We start from the raw sequence: 12,970 nt of genomic DNA on the forward strand, positions 1-12,970 counted from the left end.
TGTCAGTGTCATGAAAAAACACTGTTCTAGATGACAAGAGACTTAAAGGATGTTACAAACAAATGTAATGCCTGGTTTTAGATGGGATACTGGATTGGATGGTGGAGCTGCTGGACCAGGGATTCTGAACAAGATCAAGCTCCAAGAAATGGATGGAGATAACAATCTTCTTCAAGATTGAGGAGAAGTGGTCTGATTTCCATTTTTTCCTGACTCTCTAAAACCAAATATTTCAGATGAGATAGAAGCAGTAACTAGAATGATGGTTGAAAAACCACTGGACTCCTGCGGCTCCCATGAAGCACTTCATTTCTTGGTCAACTGAAACAGACATGGGCAGAATTGTCAACTACTAACCATTAAAAACGACCCTAGGAGATAGGTAGGTGCTCATTTCCCTCTGCCAACCCCCTAGCCACCATCTACCCCAAGGTCTTTTTTTTCTTCCTCATTTGGTCATTCGTATCCCTGAATATTTCTTCCTTATTGTTGCTGTATACTTAGGTTTTATGACTGCATATAGCAGCTAGTTTGGTTTGGTTTTTCACCTTCTCATTCTTGAAGTCTCATTGGCCCTCCTCTGGGCCAACCTTAAGAAATATGTCTTGAAAGTCAGGAGAGATCTTTTTTGTTTTTTTAATATTATTTATTAATTTTGCTGCACCGGGTCTTAGCTGTGGCACGTGGGATCTTCATTGCCACGTGCAGGATCTTTAGTTGCGGCACGCAGGATCTAGTTCCCTGACCAGGAATCGAACCCAGGCCCCCTGCATTGGGAGCATGAAGTCTTAACCACTGGACCACCAGGGAAGTCCCGGAAGTCAGGACAGATCTTGTCTAGCCAATGCTGATACCATGTAAGATACCAGCAAGTGTCTCTCCCTTTTCCTGGGGTCAACATGAATTCAATCTTCTTTCTCTAGAGAGGTTGCACCACTAGTCAGTCAGTGACACAGGAAAAGTCTGTCTAGTCCAGTGGTTCTCAAATTTGGCTACACATTGGTGTCATCAGAAGGAGCTTTAAAAAACACAGACCCCTGGGATCTACACCGCCCCCCCAAATTCTGATTTAATTGGTCTCTGGACATCAGGATTTCTCAAAGCTACTCAAGTGATTCTGATGTTGAGAACCACTGCTCTAGTCTAGTGCTTTTCAAACTTTTATGAATCATCCAGGGATCTTGTTAAAATGCAGACGCTGATTCACTAGGCATGGGGTGGGACCCAATTTTGAGATTGTCTCATATGAACACAATTACATCAAGAATTTCAATTTTCTCATTTTCTAGAGCAACTGGGAAAAAAATGAACAGCGTAAGGAATTTTAATGCCTACTATCAGATATCCCCAGAGGGCTCAAGGATTCTGCGTTAATAGCTTGTTTGTATGCTGACGGGAAAGATCAAGTTCTGAGGGAAATAGTGATGATGCAACCGAGAGCAATGAGAATTCCCAGAGTTATGACCTTGAGCAGTCAGGGAGGATGAGATTAAGTGCACAACAGGAGGTTCTGGCCCTCCAAAGGAGTGTGGACACGTCATGCAAGGACCGTTTTATGATGCAGAACTATACCGGCTTTTTAAAAAATTTTAATCAATAGATCAATCAATCAATTGATCGGATAAATAGGTATATCAGAGATTTTTTTTAACAGTTGGACTGGAGAAAGAAAATTTTTGGTTCTCCAACTGAGAAATGAGCAAATGGTGGTTCTGCATTTTGTACTGAATGCTGAGATTCATAGATAATTGCTTGAGAAAAAAGATGATCCTGCACCTCTGTGTACAGAACTCTCCTTGACACCGTTGGTGCCTCTCTGCTAAAACAAGCACCCAGGCAGGGGGGCTGCTTGGAACTGATCAATAGCCACAGATCTATTTGCTTACAGTTTGTTTCTCAGATACACTCATTATTTCTGTTAATGGTATTTCTGGGAAGATAGCTCCAAAGCTTTGTATCTTAAATTTAATTCATGTTAGTTAATAAAAACATGACCTTGGGCTTCCCTGGTGGCGCAGTGGTTGAGAGTCCGCCTGCCGATGCAGGGAACACGGGTTCGTGCCCCGATCTGGGAAGATCCCAAATGCCGCAGAGCAGCTGGGCCCGTGAGCCGTGGCCGCTGAGCCTGCACGTCCAGAGCTTGTGCTCCACAATGGGAGAGGCCACAACAGTGAGAGGCCCGCGTATCGCCAAAAAAAAAAAATTGGGCAGAAGATTTAAATAGACATTTCTCCAAAGAAGACATACAGATGGCCAAAATGCACATGAAAAGATGCTCAACATCGCTAATTAAGCCCCCTTAGAGAAATGCAAATCAAAACTACAAAGCGGTATCACCTCACACCAGTCAGAATGGCCATCATCAAAAAGTCTACAGGGACTTCCCTAATGGCACAGTGGTTAAGACTGCGCTCCCACTGAAGGGACCCAGGTTCGATCTCTGGCCCGGGAAATAGATCCCACATGCATGCCACAACTAAGAGTTCACATGCCACAACTAAGGAGCCCGCCTGCTGCAACTAAGACCCTATGCAACCAAATAAATTAATTAATTTTTAAAAAAGTCTACAAACAATAAATGCTGGAGAGGGCATGGAGAAAAAGGAACCCTCCTACACTGTTGGTGGAAATGTAAATTGGTACAGCCACTATGGAAAACAGTATGGAGGTTCCTCAAAAAACTAAAAATAGGGCTACCATATGATCCTACAATCCACTCCTGGGCATATATCCAAAGAAAACCATAATTCGAAAGGAGACATGCACCCCAATGTTCATTGCAGCAGCATTTACAATAGCTAAGACATGGCAGCAACCTAAATGTCCATATGTCCATTGACAGAGGAATGGATAAAGGAGATGTGATGTATACACACACACACACACACACACACACTGGAATATTACTCAGCCATAATAGAGGATGAAAAATGCCATTTGCAGCAACATGGATGGACCTAGAGATTGTCATACTGAGTGAAGTAAGCCAAACAGGGAAAGACAAATATCATATGATGTTACTTATATTTGAAATCTAGGAAACAATTCTCACAGTAAGTATTTAAGGACTTCCCTGGCGATCCAGTGGTTAAGACTCTGTGTTCCCAATGCAAGGGGCACGGGTTCAATCCCATATCAGGGAACTAAGATCCTGTGTGCTGCGTGGCACAGCCAAAGAAAAAAAAAAGTCCCTGAGTCATCACTCTCATTTAGTCATTCACTCAGCAATACTCCCATTAATTCAGTATTCATTTTTTTTTTAAAAAAGTATTTAGGGGGCTTCCCTGGTGGCGCAGTGGTTGAGAGTCCACCTACCGATGCAGGGGACGCGGGTTCATGCCCCGGTCTGGGAAGATCCCACATGCCGCGGAGTGGCTGGGCCTGTGAGCCATGGCCGCTGAGCCTGCGCGTCCAGAGCCTGTGCTCTGCAACGGGAGAGGCCACAACAGTGAGAGGCCCGTGTACCGCAAAAAAAAAAAAAAAAAAAAAGTATTTAGGGACTTCACTGGTGGCGCCGTGGTTAAGAATCTGCCTGTCAGTGCAGGGGATATGGGTTCGAGCCCTGGTCCAGGAAGATCCCACATGCCGCGGAGCAACTAAGCCCATGCCCATGCACCACAACTACTGAGCCTGCGCTCTAGAGCCTGCGAGCCACAACTACTGAGCCCACATGCCACTACTGAAGCCCGCGCGCCTAGAGCCTGTGCTCCGCAACAAGAGAATCCACCGCAGTGAGAAGCCTGTGCACTGCAACGAAGAGTAGCCCCTGCTCGCCGCAACTAGAGGAAGCCCATGCGCAGCAACGAAGACCCAACGAACACAGCCAAAAATAAATAAATAAAGTATTTAATTTTGCATCAAATATAAAAGATACTCTGGGTACTATAATTAGATTATTTTGAGGCAGACAGAGAGCTGTTATCCCAACTGATTTAGTATGTTCTGTAATCAAGAAAATGTTCACCAAATTACACTTTTTAGGGTTTTTTATGTACATTTTATAGGGGACATGTTCTGTGTATAGTGAATAAATAACTTTTATAGTATCACACACACACAGAAAGAATCACTTCCATATCTATCTGCCGGAAAAAAACCCTATTTAAATATTTTGCCCACTTTACCACTGGGGCTCATTTTTGTGGCCCATTGACATCCAAGATTTGAATGACAGTTACCTTAGTTCTAGTCACCATCATCTCTGTAACCTCCCCACCAGCAAATTATTGGTCTTTCCATGTCCTTCACCCAATCTGTCTCTACCCTAGAGTTCTCCTCATCACTTACCACCCTTTTAGTACAAAACCCAGAGCCTGAATTGGAAAGTCTTCAGGCTGGTCTCCAGTTTAGAAGAACTCTCATCAATTCTCAGATTTAAATTTTACCTAATCACAACCCAGATTAAACCCCCCGGAGGTTCCATTAACTCTCCTACTCTAATCCCAAATCCCTAACTGTCTTCTCTAACACAGACTGCAGCCTCATGTTTGGTCTCTGCCTTGTCAATAAATGTACTGGAAAAGAAACCAGAAGAAGGTAAGAGAACAAGTCTTACTTTTATCTGGAGAACTAACTTTCTAGGCAGAGCAAACAGCAAGTGCAAAGGGCTCCGTTGGGACCACGCTTGGCTTGTTAACTGAAAAGCAAGGCAACCAGAGGGGATGGAACAAAATGTGTGAAGCAAAGTGTTAACAGGAGTCAGAAACGTAGCAAGAGGTCAAGCCGGACTTTTCTGACAGGTTGAGTTTGCACCAAGAGTAAAGAAGCAGAGTCATGATGCTGAGGTTCTTGACTCAATCAACTGGACTAATGGAATTGGCTTCACTTGAATGGTGAGGACTGAGAGTGGGTCAGGGGTCAGTGCAGGGCATCATGGTTGAGGTTGGGAGTTTTAAGTTTGACTTATGACCTATTAGACGTCCAAGTAGGGATACTGAATTGGGAATTTGGATATATATACACCTGGAGATTAAAATCCAGACCTAATCACTGTGTGGGTGGTAGCAAAATCCTTGTGATTAGATTTCCGTGCTTGGACAGTATATATAGGAGCTCAGAGCTCTCGGGCTTTAGCTTTGAGAGACATAGGAGGTCCAAAGTCAGGGAGAGGTAGAGAGAAGGAGAAGGAAGAAGCAAAGAAAACTCCCAAGGAGCAGCCATTGACATAGAAGGAATCTCCGGAAAGGACTGGGTCCTAGGAGCCACGAGAAGAAAGCCTTTAAAGTGGAGAGATCTCCGGAAACTTCAGGTAAGAGAGGGCTGGGAAATGATCACTAGATTTTTGTAATGTTAAGATCATTAACTGGTGACTTTGACAAGAGGGGTGTCCATGGGATGTAAAAGCCTGACTGGAGTAAGTTCAAGAGACAATGAGCAGGAAATAAATCACCAACATGCAAACAGCAAAGAGAGAGAATGCTTTAAAAGGGTTTTCCTGTAAAAAAAAACTTAAAAATGGGGTGATAGCAATAGAGTCTTGTGGGATTCAAGGGACTTTTTTCTTTCCTAACCTGGTAATAATTATAGTATGTTTATATTGTGGATGGAAATGACAGGAGAGAGGGGGGAAAGGTTGTAACTAATGATTTGAACCTCACACATTTGAAGTTGCAAATTTTAAAATAGAATTAGTAACCTTGAATTTAAATTTTTTTAATTAGTTAATTTATTTATTTTTGGCTGTGTTGGGTCTTCACTGCTGCCCGTGGGCTTTCTCTAGCTGTGGCGAGCGGGGGCTACTCTTCATTGCAGTGTGTGGGCTTCTCATTGCAGTGGCTTCTCTTGTTGTGGAACACGGGCTCTAGGTGTGTAGGCTTCAGTACTTGTGGCATGTGGGCTCCAGCAGTTGTGGCACAAGGGCTTAGTTGCTCCCCGGCATGTGGGATCTTCCCAGACCAGGGCTCGAACCCGTGTCCCCTGCATTGGCAGGCAGATTCTTAACTACTGCACCACCAGGGAAGTCCCTTAAGGTATTTTTTGATGTAATTAAAATCCATATCAATTGACTTGAAGTAATAAGATTATCCTAGATAATCCAATAAGCCTGATCTAATTAACTAAGGCTTTAAGAGTAGAGTTGAGGCTTCTCTGAAGAGAACAAATTCTGTCTGTGGAGAGCAGCTTCATTGGTGCCAAAGGGTGCCAGCCTGCCTTTTCTGACGGCTGCCCCAAGGATTTCAGACTTGCCTAGACAGTTCCCACAATCCTGTAAGCCAATTCCTTGCTGCAAATCTCTAATACACATCTCCTACTGGCTCAGTTTCTCTAGTTGATCCCTGATTGATAACACAGGGTAATTAATACTGGCCTCTTAGAGTGAGCTGGAAATGTTCCTTTCTCTTCTGTATTTGGGAAGGGTTTAATTATTATTTTCATATTAGTAGAATTTCCCGGCGAAGCCCTCTGCTTATGTGAACACTTATCAGATACGCTTTTCAATCTAAGAAATTTATTCTGCTGTAAGTGTTCATTTGATTTATCTCAAATATATCTGGGATGTCATTTCACATCAGTATTTATTGACCTACTTCATAGTTTTTTTTATTGCTGCCTTATAGTCCATGGTATAATACATGAGGTTTTTTAGCTTGGCTGAGCTGTGTGTAGATCCTAACCACAAATCTTGCCAGCACTGTGAGCGTGGGCTGCTCCTCTTCTTGTTTTTCAGGGACTGGGATAGACTGGATAAACCCAGGACTGAGGAGCTTGGGTTCTCTCTGTGGCCCTCCTGTTCTCCAAGGGCCACATCCCCTTGCAAGTTCTCAAGCCTTCTGTTTTTCCTTGGTTTTCTTCACTCTGTCTAATGTTATGTAAACCTTGACCTTTGGAATTTTGTTGAGGAAAAGCAAATGAAACAAACAAAACACAGATGCTGGGACTGGAGTTGCCTGACCCTGTTGCCATCAGTTACCACAGGCATCCTCAGTGCACAGTAAATTTTCTCTGCTAATACTTACGGATTTCAGTGGTAACAGAGTGTAGGTTCAGCTGCAGCAGAACTGAACAGTTGAATAGGAAGAGAGGCTTTATTATACAGAGAATATGTGATCTTCTGAGTCACAAATGGGGAATGAGCGTGTGTGTGTGTGTTATATTTTTTTCTGTCTGCCAGCGCTTGGTAGGTGAAGTTAAGCAGGCTGTGTAGACTGTAGCTGATTCGGGAAACCAGATTCCATCTAAAGGGGGCAAGTCCTCCTCAGGTCCAGACAATGGCTGTTCACCTGGGGATTTAGGATCACTCATATCAGATTTTATTTTTCACGTCAAAATTTGAATTTTAACATTGAGCCTCTTGGTGTTTTTTTTTTTTTTTTTTTTTTGCGGTACGCGGGCCTCTCACTGTTGTGGCCTCTCCCGTTGCGGAGCACAGGCTCCGGACGCACAGCCTCGGCGGCCATGGCTCACGGGCCCAGCCGCTCCGCGGCATGTGGGATCTTCCCGGACCGGGGCACGAACCCGTGTCCCCTGCATTGGCAGGCGGACTCTCAACCACTGCGCCACCAGGGAAGCCCAAGCCTCTTGATTTTTAAATGTTGGCTGTAATTCAAAATTTTGCTTGAAAAAGAACATCTTACAATATAAACAAACTATGTGTTTGCTGCTTTCTGCCCACAATGGCCAATTTTCAGCCTCTCACTTAGTGACCTCACTCATTTCCTGGCTTCAGTGGTCTTCAAAGGGCAGTAGATTCATCCCGTCCACAGTAGACTCAGGATCTTCTCCACTAAATCACTGTCTTCAGGGGACACTGCTCTGTCTGCCTGGATGGAGCCAGAAACCTGGTGGTCAGTGGTCTCACCCGCTCCCGCCCCACCAGCCCCCAACCTTCACTGGACCCTCAGTATCTCTCGGTGCTGCTCACTGTCCACCCCGCCCCCTCCCTCCCCCGCCAGCCCACATCCACTGTCAGCCTAACTAATACCTGTCTTCCTACTGCCCCCTTGTCCCCAGTGGCTCCCTTCTCAGCCATTCTCCCTCGGCAGCCACAATCTCTTTCAAAGAAAATCATTTCATGTTAATTCTCTGCTTAAAATATTAGAAAAACTTACCTTTGTTCTTAGCTCAAAAACCAAAACCTTTCACTGTTACCTAGAGACAATTGCTTGGCTCATGTATAAGTGTTAAGATTATAGTTAAATGACTAAATATGTAGCAGGAAAAAAATTAATAAAATCAAGAAAAAGAAAATTCTAACTTCAATGGAAGATTCAATGAATGAAGAGGCATAGCAATAGCATATAAAAACACAAGGCATTTAGGGGCTTCCCTGGTGGCGCAGTGGTTGGGGGTCCACCTGCCGGTGCGGGGGACACGGGTCCGGAGCCTGTGCTCCGCAGCGGGAGAGGCCACGACAGTGAGAGGCCCGCGTACCGCTAAAAAAAAAAAACAAACAAAAAACAAGGCATTTGATCTTAGTCACTAATTTTGAGTCAAGATTTGTTTCAGAATTATTGCTTTTGATCTCTTGAGTGCCAAAGGTTAAAGGGACATGTGATTAGATTTTGAGAGAATATATTAGTTGTCTGGAGAAAGTATAGTTTTTCCTAATTTTTAAAAAGAGTAATAATTTTATCTGAGTATACATGCAGCATGTGATCATTATAGAGAAGCATCTCAATTGGCCAATGAAATCATCTCTGGGCCATAAGACTCAAATTACATCAAAAGTAGACAGTAGAACTGTCCTCCTATTATCTACTCAGGAAAATGCATACTCCTATCAAGAAAGATCAGTTTTAAGTATTAAAGCTTTGAAAAGAAGGGGGAACAGATCATAATCCTGTTTCTCTTCCTAAACAGGCAGCCAGGGTAGAGGACGCGAGGGCCCTGACGGGCGTCAGCATGGACCTGGACCAGGACGACTTCGGGAGCGCGGCAGAGTGGGGCGGCCAGCAGGAGAGGGGGGATGCACAGGAAGAAGAGGACGCCCAGGTCCAGCAAGAATGCCTACAGAAATTTTCTACCAGGGATTATATCATGGAACCCTCCATCTTTAACACTCTGATGAGGTATTTTCAGGCAGGAGGGTCTCCGGAGGAGGTGATCCGGCTCTTATCAGACAACTACACAGCTGTGGCCCAGACCGTCAACCTGCTGGCCCAGTGGCTCATTCAGACGGGGGTTGAACCAGTGCAGGTTCAGCAGACGGTGGAAAATCACTTGAAGACTTTACTGATGAAACAGTTCGACCCCCGCAAAGCAGATTCTATCTTTACTGAAGAAGGAGAGACCCCCGCTTGGCTTGAACAAATGATTGCACACCCCACGTGGAGAGGTCTTGTTTACCAACTGACTGAAGCGCACCCAGACTGTTTGATGCTGAATTTCACGGTCAAGCTGATTTCCGATGCAGGATACCACGGGGAGATCACCGGCGTGGCGGCAGCCTGCCAGCAGTTGGAAGTGTTTTCTAGAGTTCTCTGTACCTCTCTGGCTACACTTTTGGATGGAGGAGAAGACAACCTTGCAGAAAATCTCCCTCAGTTTGCTAAGATGGTGTGCCACGGGGAGCACACGTACCTGGTGGCCCAGGTCCTGATGTCCGTGCTGGCCCAGGAAGGGCAGGGGGGCTGGGCCGTGCGCAGGATTGCACAGGAGGTGCAGCGCTTCGCCCAGGAGAGAGGCCGCGATGCCAGTCGGATCTCTCTCGCACTGGGCACAGCTGCCTCGTACCCCAGGCTGTGTCAGGCCCTTGGGGCAATGTTGTCCAAGGGGGCCCTGAATCCGGCCGACATCACTGTCCTCTTCAACCTGTTTACCAGCGTGGACCCGCCTCCTGTGGAACTGATCCGGGTGCCGGCCTTCCTGGACCTCTTCATGGACTCACTCTTCAAACCAGGGGCCAGGATCAACCTGGACCACAAGCACAAGTACATCCATATCTTGGCATATGCAGTGAGTGTGGTGGAGACCTGGAAGAAGGACAGGCGTGTGAGCATCAATCAAGGCGAGCTGAAGTCAACGGCCAAAGCTGTTGAAACTGCTCACAGTTTGTGCTGCGCTGAGAACAAAGGGGCTTCTGAGCTCGTGGCCGAGCTGAGCACCCTCTATAAGTGTATCAGGTTTCCAGTGGTGGCAGTGGGTGTGCTGAAGTGGATGGATTGGAGCGTATCAGAGCCGAGGTGCTTCCAGCTGCAGACCCACTGCACCCCCGTGCACCTGGCGCTGCTGGACCAGATCAGCACCTGCCACCAGCTCCTGCACCCCCAGGTCCTGCAGCTGCTGGTGAAGCTCTTGGAGATGCAGCACTCCCAGCTGGACGTGATGGAGCAGCTCGAGTTGAAGAAGACTCTCCTGGACAGGATGGTGCACCTGCTCAGCCAAGGCTACGTCCTCCCTGTGGTCACTTACATCCGCAGGTGTCTGGAGCAGGGGGACACCGACATTTCCCTCATTCGCTACTTTGTGACCGAGGTGCTGGATGTGATCGCACCTCCCTACACCTCTGACTTTGTGCAGCTTTTCCTCCCCATCCTGGAAAACGACAGCATTGCTGGCACCATTAAAATGGAGGGCGAACAGCACCCTGTGACGGAGTTTACAGCTCACTGCCGGTCTAACTTCATGCTGGTGGACTGACTCAGAGCATCCTCCAGAGACGGAGCAGAACATTCCAGGAGACCCGTTGTGGAAAAAGCCTTTCCAGAAGCTATCGATGAAGAGGCCCAGTCAGCATCCTGGCAATGGGCTCTGGAGGGAGGAGGTGGAGAACTTTTGTAAAAAGGAAAATGTTAGCAATGCAAGCGGAGAACTGCTATGATGAACAGTCCCCTTTCCTTGTAAATCCAGGGCTACCCCTAAATCCTGCTTTCGGTATTCATCTACCCCAGTATTGGAACTAGGTTCCCATTATCCTTCGTGATGTAGCCAACCGGCAGCCCCAGGGTGGTGGAAATTCAGAAAGTGGGACACTTAGATGAACTATTTTCAAAGTTGACTTAAGTTTTCTCACAAGACCTGAACAGTCAGTTCGTATTGCTCTGAATGCTTTAATTCTCCAAGAACAGATAAAAGCCTTTCTGTGGGTGGAACATGTAGATCCCAGTGTTATGTTGTTCTCGTAAATTAGACACTTGTCCTCAAAATGAAAAAATAAATAACTAAAAATTTATAAGGCATATGACTTTCTAAGTTTTTATTAAATAACTGCCGTCACCCCAGATTCAACAGGCAGCATTAAGCGTAAGTCCATCACCAGCATAAGGAATTTTTCTACGTGCATAACTGAGCACACACCACTGAACCCACACATGCACCCACACAGGCAAGTCTAAGTGTGACACAGGCTGGGACCTGGGACCCTTTGCTGCAGGGCTCGCACCTGGACACACCTCTCCTCCAGCAACAAAATACAAAGAAACTATAAGGGTAAAAATCACTGCATGCGTGTATCGTTGGGGCAAATTATGGACAACAAGATACAAAAAGACCGAAACCCCAACTGCCACTTCTGAAGAGCTGGGAGCAAAAACAGGATGTATGGAGCAAAAGCGGGGTACTGCGCAAGCCCCCTGCACTCACCACCACCAAAGGGGCGGGTATACCCCTAAATCAGCCCTCTGGCCTGACCCCTGGACACACCTCTACCTTCACCCCATAGAAGGAACCATCTCGCTCCCTTGGGGAGCAAGCCAGTGAGCAGGGGAAACTTACTTGTTCTCACTCCCTCCTGCTACAGCAGGGGCCCCCATAAAGCCTTGACTGGATTTCTTGTTCAGGCCTGTTATCAATTTCTATTGATTAAGGAAACCAAGAACCCCGGTCGGTAACAAGGGCAGGTGAACAAAGACTTTCAAGGAAATATTCACTGTCTCTATTGTGAATTATCAGGAGACAATTATATTACTCTATTTGATACTTGGAGAGATCGAAGTGATGGGAAACAATGATACACTGAAATTAGAGTCATTGCAACCAATCCAGTGCTGGACAGTGATCATCGAAATTTTAGTAATAAACATATTCTTGGTACTTTATTTTATTTATTTATTTATTTTGCTGTAAGCATGTTACTTGGAAACATTTTTATTATAAATAATACTTATTATACTTGGAAATTCAATAACTTTAATGTCCTTTTTTGCAAATCAGAGACTTTCTAGAAAATAGAAAATTCAGTCATTTGTTTATAAGAGCTTTTGAATGTGTTTCTATAACAATAAACTATATTTTCAGGACTTTTCTTAGGTAAAACTGGTGCTGAGAAGCTTATCTCTGAAATTCAAGCAGAGCATTTGGGAGAGAAGACCTAGAGAAAGACAACCATGGACCTATGTCAACAAGGGCTGGAAGCTGGTGACAACGTCACAAAATCAGAAAGTTGGAGTCAGGGTGAATTAAGTAGAAATCAAATAATAAGCAAATTCATTGCCTCTTATCTTAGACTCTATTCTTACACCTATAACCAAATCACAGAAACTCATTACTAATTCACTCTTAATTTTTAGGCCACACGGGCACATCTAGTTCACAGAATAACTGGATTCCCCTGAACTACATTGCAAATCAGTCTTTGGAGGATGGCATCAAAGACCTGAGCTTGGAAGAAATCATGAACTCAATACTACAAATTTTAGCCCAAGATGCACAATATATGAACCATCTGCAACATCTTCAGGGCACAAAGAGACATGAAAAAGGCTTCCTAAACAACTCAGACGCTTCTCAGTCCGCAGGTAGTCCATGGAATTATTAATATGATACTTTTTTTTCTTTTTTCTTTTTTTTTTTTGCGGTATGCGGGCCTCTCACTGTTGTGGCCTCTCCCGTTGCGGAGCACAGGCTCCGGACGCGCAGGCTCAGGGGCCATGGCTCACGGGCCCAGCCGCTCCGCGGCATGTGGGATCCTCCCGGACCAGGGCATGAACCCGTGTCCCCTGCATCGGCAGGTGGACTCTCAACCACTGCGCCACCAGGGAAGCCCTCTCTCTTATTATTCTTACAAGAACCCCATGAGGTAGCTACTACAGCT

At 45.5% G+C, this 12,970-nt stretch overlaps 1 protein-coding gene across 1 annotated transcript; it reads left to right on the forward strand.

Annotated features, from left to right (window-relative positions):
- Positions 1–5,092: 5,092 nt before the first annotated feature.
- Positions 5,093–11,094, forward strand: LOC309812374 (negative elongation factor C/D-like). Its single transcript, XM_082636104.1, has 2 exons — positions 5,093–5,248; positions 8,800–11,094. The coding sequence occupies exon 2, from the start codon at positions 8,842–8,844 to the stop codon at positions 10,576–10,578; it is 1,737 nt and encodes a 578-aa protein (XP_082492230.1). The 5' UTR covers positions 5,093–5,248; positions 8,800–8,841; the 3' UTR covers positions 10,579–11,094.
- The last annotated feature ends 1,876 nt before the right edge of the window (positions 11,095–12,970 follow it).

Source organism: Mesoplodon mirus (genome assembly GCF_964341445.2).
Source record: "Mesoplodon mirus genome assembly, chromosome: 11".
NCBI classification, from domain to species: Eukaryota; Metazoa; Chordata; class Mammalia; order Artiodactyla; family Ziphiidae; genus Mesoplodon; species Mesoplodon mirus.